This window comes from Neoarius graeffei, chromosome 10 (assembly GCF_027579695.1).
Source record: "Neoarius graeffei isolate fNeoGra1 chromosome 10, fNeoGra1.pri, whole genome shotgun sequence".
NCBI classification, from domain to species: domain Eukaryota; kingdom Metazoa; phylum Chordata; class Actinopteri; order Siluriformes; family Ariidae; genus Neoarius; species Neoarius graeffei.
This window is the reverse complement of record NC_083578.1, coordinates 12,819,091-12,826,171: the sequence shown is the minus strand read 5'-3', so window position 1 is coordinate 12,826,171 and position 7,081 is coordinate 12,819,091. Positions and strand designations below refer to the sequence as shown.

General features: G+C 42.1%; 1 protein-coding gene across 3 annotated transcripts in view; it reads left to right on the top strand.

Annotated features, from left to right (window-relative positions):
• Positions 1-3,571: 3,571 nt before the first annotated feature.
• Positions 3,572-7,081, top strand: part of antxr1a (ANTXR cell adhesion molecule 1a) — an 86,554-nt gene continuing 83,044 nt past the window's right edge. For all 3 annotated transcript variants that reach the window (XM_060931315.1, XM_060931314.1, XM_060931313.1), the window contains exon 1: positions 3,572-4,095. In XM_060931315.1, the coding sequence (XP_060787298.1) occupies positions 3,953-4,095 (143 nt within the window). In that variant the 5' untranslated portion in view covers positions 3,572-3,952. The remainder of the gene's footprint in view (positions 4,096-7,081) is intronic.

Below are 7,081 nucleotides of genomic sequence, written 5' to 3'. Positions count from 1 at the left end.
GAGACAAATCCATCACTATAGACCTGCCCAACATCAGAGAGATCAGGGACACCATCAGGAAGTTCCCGTCTGGTGAAGCTCCAGGTGTAGATGTCATCTCAGGTGAAATGCTGAAGGCAGAATCTGATTCAGTTGCCCCTAAGCTATAGCAACTTTGCAAGCGAGTCTGAGAAGAAGAGTGAGTCCCAGCTGAGAGGAAGAAGGGTGTCATCCTCTCATTTTACAAGAAAAAGTGTGACCACAAGAGTACCTCCAGCTATCGTCCCATCACGCTGCTTTCTGTGCCCACCAAGGTTGTGAAGGCAATTGTCCTCAGACAAACTCAGCCTTAATAGTTCAGTTCCTGTCTGACTTCCGGCCATCATCACCACAGATGATCAACTTTATCCTTTTCCATCGATGCAGTGCTGGTGCCGGGGCCCAATCTAGAACCAGTTCCATGTATTTCAACAAAAAAAAAAGACTGATGCTGGAACCAAAAAGCTGGCATCAGCACGGCACCACAAAATTGCTGGTCCCAAAGTTGGAAACACTGATGTCAGTTGCTATGGGAGGGGCTACCACAAGAAATTTGCCACCATTTTGAAAAACTTGAACTCTTAATGTTTTGGGGGATTTTTCCCAAATTTTCTCCCTAATTTAGATATGGCCAATTCCCACCCACCAGACAGGTCTTCCCATCACATGACACCTACCAACCAGGGAGGAAGAAGGTGATCATGTGCTTCCTCCAAGACACATGACAGCAGCCTTTTGCATCTTTTCAAACTGCTGCTTATGAAACTTCTCATCTCATCTCATTATCTGTAGCCGCTTTATCCTGTTCTACAGGGTCGCAGGCAAGCTGGAACCTATCCCAGCTGACTACGGGTGAAAGGCGGGGTACACCCTGGACAAGTCGCCAGGTCATCACAGGGCTGACACATAGACACAGACAACCATTCACACTCACATTCACACCTACGCTCAATTTAGAGTCACCAGTTAACCTAACCTGCATGTCTTTGGACTGTGGGGGAAACCGGAGCACCCGGAGGAAACCCACGCGGACACGGGGAGAACATGCAAACTCCACACAGAAAGGCCCCCGTCGGCTGCTGGGCTCAAACCCAGAACTTTCTTGCTGTGAGGCGACAGCGCTAACCACTACACCACCATGCCGCCCCGCTTATGAAACTTCTGCTGCTTTTTTGTTTGCTTATATATTTATTTGCAGGATACGGCCTGAATCTGGAGAGTGCCAAAATGTGCTAAAAGCAGCACTGCTGGAAAACGATTCTGGAGAATTACAATGACAGATCTGAGTCACTACTATGTAGATCAATTTTGATTAATCAAATGAGCATTTTTTTTTCCAGTCTTAGTACAACACAATATAAAATCTCTATATCACTTGTGAGGAAATCAGTGAATTGTTTTGATAAATTTGGGTACTTTTTGTCTGTGAATGTGTCAATATAATAAAAAGAAAATCACATGTCGGCTTGAAGATCTGAAGTTTATCTTCTCATGTTGAAAAACTCGTATTTTTCATACGAAATACGTCACAGATCTGAGTGACATATTTAAATAATATTGACTGGCGTTGAGTGGTATATCAGATATATTCCATTCAGCTAGCATGATACTGAACAAGTCGAAGACTTCACTGAATGGAATATATCTGATATACCACAAAAAAAGTCAGCCAATATTATTATTATTATTATTATTATTATTATTATTATTATTATTATACATACACACTGCTTTTGGGTGTTCAACGTGTCTTTCTCTTTCAAAATTCTCTCAAAATCATCCATATTTAATGAAGCAAACCTGGAGGTCATATCTATTTATAAATTGTCACAGTCGCTCGCTAGTGCGGAAGTTTTACATCTCCGAAGTGTGACATCATGTTGTCTTGACAACCATGCAATATTGTAAACCATATTCAATGCTCGTTCTCCATTGGGTAGAGTGACGTAATACACATAGGATAAGCGATATGCTAACAATATTGCATGCTATCAAACCAAATGAATGAAACCTGCTAGAAGGGAATAGAACACATGTTTTTATTCCATGAAAAAAGTGTCCTGTATATATAATAATTCCCGATATTTCACTCCGATGATGTCGCTCCCAGTGTTGTCAAAATGGCGAACTGGTTCAAACTTAAAATTCTTTTGATTAACTTGCATATCTTTTTTGTGTGTATGGATGCGTCCATATAATATAAAGAACATTACACGGTGGTGCGAAGATATGAAGTTTATCTTCTCGTGTTGAAAAATATATCACTCGATTCACCACTCAAAGATAAATTCATACCTTTGCGCAAAAGTGTAATATCCTCGATGGACACACCCTGTGTGTTTCTCAATATTGATTGCTCTGTAAAAATGGCATCTCACATCTTCACCAACCACACTGAAAGAATAAACTATATACGCACTTAAACCAGGTTTATACTGTATAATTATTTACTTGCGACAGCTACGAATACAGTAGTGGCGGTGGAGAAACAATACAGGACATGCTAATGGACGGAAGAATGTACTTACTAATCTCATCTCATTATCTCTAGCCGCTTTATCCTGTTCTACAGGGTCACAGGCAAGCTGGAGCCTATCCCAGCTGACTACGAGCGAAAGGCGGGGTACACCCTGGACAAGTCGCCAGGTCATCTTAGGGCTGACACATAGACACAGACAACCATTCACAGTCACATCTACAGTCAATTTAGAGTCACCAGTTAACCTAACCTGCATGTCTTTGGACTGTGGAGGAAACCGGAGCACCCGGAGGAAACGGGGAGAACATACAAACTCCGCACAGAAAGGCCCTCGCCGGCCACGGGGCTCAAACCCGGACCTTCTTGCTGTGAGGCGACAGCGCTAACCACTACACCACAGTACTTACTAATATTGCTCATATTATACTAAGGGCTAGTTACTGTTTAGGTGTGCTCTGAGATGCTTTTATGATCACCATAGTTGTAAAGAGTGGTTATTAGAGTCACTGTAGCCTTCCTGTAGGCTTGAATCAGCGTGATCATTCTTTATCTTTAATTGGCTGGTGTTCAGGTGTATAGGTGTTTCTGTAAGTGTGTATCTTGAGAATGAGCCATTCAATATACCATGTTGTCACTTAACCTCCTAAGGCCCAAGCTGTTTTTTTTACATGCATTTTTTATTTCTCTTTGCTATTTGGGCTTATTAGAACCTGATTAGAATAAAAACTAAGCATCATCTTTTGATAAGATGTACTTTTAGAGAAAAAGTATGTCCACATATGTGGATTCTTGTTCCGAATTTCTAAAAAGTGCTGTCCACGCATGTGACCGCTAAGCCCTAGGAGGTTAAACAACAGTCCTTGCTTCTCTCTAGCATTAGGTGGCACTAGCTCTACACTGCCTGTACATACTCATACTTGTGCAGAATTTTTTTTTTTTTTCTGTGCTGGAGTTGGCTAGAGGATGAAAAGTGTGGGGCTAAGGATTGAAAGACAGTGATGAACAATCATACACTCCCTCCCCTTCCCTTCTCTCTCTCTCTCTCTCTCTCTCTCTTAATAGAGGAACTGGGTCAGTGAGGTGCTTGATTCTGTACAGCACATGTCTTTGTTTACATGTGTGCATTTGTGCATGCAAAAGAAATTTTTTTTTCCTAGTAATTAAATTAAATAACCGTTCATCTCAGCCCACCCTCCTGGACCAAAGCATCTTCTTTTAAATGGTTGTTGTGGGTTTTTTTTTCTTTTCCCCCTCAATCATCACTTAAGCAGCTATAACTGCTTCTGGAACTTTAAAGACAAGCAAAACTATTTTTAAGGATGGTTTAACCCAATCCCAGATTGCAGTGTGGAATACCTGCAGCAAAGAAGACATCATTCTCAGCAAAGAAGACAGCTTGGGACTTATGGTTTGAGTTTTCCTTTGGTGGTCGTCTAGTTTTGTTGCATCGAGACCATGGTTCAGACTAAGTGGAAGTGCTGGTGGATAGTGCTATTGCTGGTGTGGATTGGTGACTGGAACGTGGGTTTATCTCAAGATAAAGGAGTAGCAGCTCCATCCTGCTATGGAGGGTTTGACCTCTACTTCGTCCTGGATAAGTAAGTGTGTTCTCTGCAGCCGAGTTATTACACTTCAGGGAAAGATGACTAGAGGATAACCTGGTGATCAGAGTACAGTTATTTCCAAAGACTATCAAAATTTGCTGCAATTATGATGACTGAAGGATGGTGTCAAAGCATGCAGTCATTTTGTACAATGATTTCAAACAACCATGGCTTCAAATAGACTCAAGACACCACCATAAGTTCATAAAATACCCGATTGCTATAATTTTCCAAATAGACATTCTTCTTAAACCTGGCATGCACGAAAATGCATTGTTACCTTCACCTGAGGAAATTATTAGCTACTTTAGCACCAACCCCTTCCTGTTTGTTATATCCTAAAGCGTCGACAGTGCTATCAGACTGACTTTACCTTGCTAGTATTTCCAATGTCTAAAATACAAAAATATCAACTTTTCCATGCATTAACATGATATACAGCAAGGGTTCTCAAACCTACAAGACCCAGGGACTTCATCTCATCTCATCTCATTATCTCTAGCCGCTTTATCCTGTTCTACAGGGTCGCAGGCAAGCTGGAGCCTATCCCAGCTGACTACGGGCAAAAGGCAGGGTACACCCTGGACAAGTCGCCAGGTCATCACAGGGCTGACACATAGACAACCATTCACGGTCAATTTAGAGTCACCAGTTAACCTAACCTGCATGTCTTTGGACTGTGGGGGAAACTGGAGCACCCAGAAGAAACCCATGCGGACACGGGGAGAACATGCAAACTCCGCACAGAAAGGCCCTCGTCGGCCGCAGGGCTCGAACCCGGACCTTCTTGCTGTGAGACGACAGCACTAACCACTACACCACCGTGCCGCCACCCAGGGACTTATCAGTAAAAATAAATTTAACAAACCCCCTAATATTAGGCTCATATTGGAGCCCTGGAACTTTTTAATTACCGAACTGTTCACTGACATTAGATCCATTGACATTGTTGATTATAAATGAATAAACAATGTCAATAATCAATATACGTAATAAGTTTAGCAACTGTAGTTTGTGATTACATATGACCAAGTAAAAAAAAAACCCTCATGCTATGCTTCATGCATCCCATTTTCTTGAATAACTGCTGATCTACAATAGATGTGAAGTCTCACAGCTCCAGGATCCTTGGTTTGATTCTGCGCTCAAGTTACTGTGTGTGGAATTTCTCTGAGTTCTCTGGTTTCCTCCTACCAACCCACCCCCAAAATGGCCAGGAGGTGGGTTGGTTCAGCCAAATTGCTCCTAAGTGTGAATGAGTGTGTGAATAATCCCTTGTGATGGACTAGTTGCTTCCAACTGATGGTGTATTCCTGGCTCAAGCCCAGACTTCCTGGGATAGATTCCAGATCCACTGCAACCGTGACCAGGATAGAGCTTAATGATGATGATCTGTAGTATATATACACAGCCTTTGCTCTTGATGTAGCACATGACAAACATACAGTGTTAAATCACTGGAGCTCCCTCATCTTTGCTTTATATGAAAGTTAACAGCGCTGTAAACTTTAAGATGTGAATCGTAGCATGGCGTAATTGTGTAAAATGCACTTTCAGTCATTTGGTTCAATGCAACTTTATTTGTATAGACCTTTCAACATTGGATATTGTCACAAAGCAACTTTACAGGAATCCAGATGTGGATATAAATCCCGAAACAAGCCAGAGTTGACACTGGCAAGGAAAAAAATCCCAGAGGAAAAAACCTCAAGACTGAAACTGGAACCCGTCCTCTTTTGAGTGACACCAGATAGTGAGATTATAAATCATTACTCTTCTATAACTGTGGCGGCACGGTGGTGTAGTGGTTAGTGCTGTCGCCTCACAGCAAGAAGGTCCGGGTTCGAGCCCCGTGGCTGGTGAGGGCCTTTCTGTGCGGAGTTTGCATGTTGTCTGCCCGGGTTTCCTCTGGGTGCTCCGGTTTCCCTCACAGTCCAAAGACATGCAGGTTAGGTTAACTGGTGACTCTAAATTGACTGTAGGTGTGAATGGTTGTCTGTGTCTATGTGTCAGCCCTGTGATGACCTGGCGACTTGTCCAGGGTGTACCCCGCCTTTCGCCCGTAGTCAGCTGGGATAGGCTCCAGCTTGCCTGCGACCCTGTAGAACAGGATAAAGTGGCTAGAGATAATGAGATGAGATGTTGGAAAGGGTGTTTGATATGAGCAGACCATGAATAAGAGTCCTGGGATGAGCACAGCACAGTCTTTATGATTACAGCAGTAGCTTTTAGCTATAGTTATGGCCAATTTTTAAGTGTTGTGTATATGCATTCCATTTTGCTAGTTTAAAGGCTTTACTATAACATGTATAAAAGAATCAGAGCATATTTTGATAGTATTCTGGTGTTATAACTAACAAACAATATGCAAAGTTATGCTCACCAAATTGTAATCAGTTACATAAAGCTCAGGACATATTGCTAAAGCTAGCAAGCAAGTTGACAGCTTGAGTACTTTCAATGGCCATGTTCATTGTTTACAGTCATTATGATAATATTAGGTGTTTCCTGACATGTGAATGATACATGAGGTAGTTTGATATAACAACGATGCGCTACGCTTCTCCCGTCTCTCGTGGACTTGTCTTCCAGCAGTAGTCGGGCAGTGCGCGTTCATGTGTTTTGGACGAGTGGCTTTGGAGGGAGCACTGAAGGGAGGAGGGGGGATTTTTCGGGTGGATACTTTCAAAATCTAGTATACTCTTGCTGATTTTGGCAAAATTACCTACCCTGCCTTTAATGTTTGTTTGGGTGTTTTTAATCCATGCCAACTTTCTTGGAGGAGGTTGTTTTCACCTTTGTTTGTTTGTTTGTGTGTTTGCAACATAACTCAAAAAGTAGTGAACGGATTTTGATGAAATTTGGAGGAAACGTGAGCCATGGGCCAAGGAACAATTGATTAGATCTTGATGCAACTCTGGATATGTATGTATGTGGATCCAGGATATATGTACATATTTTCTTACTTTTCCCAATGTAA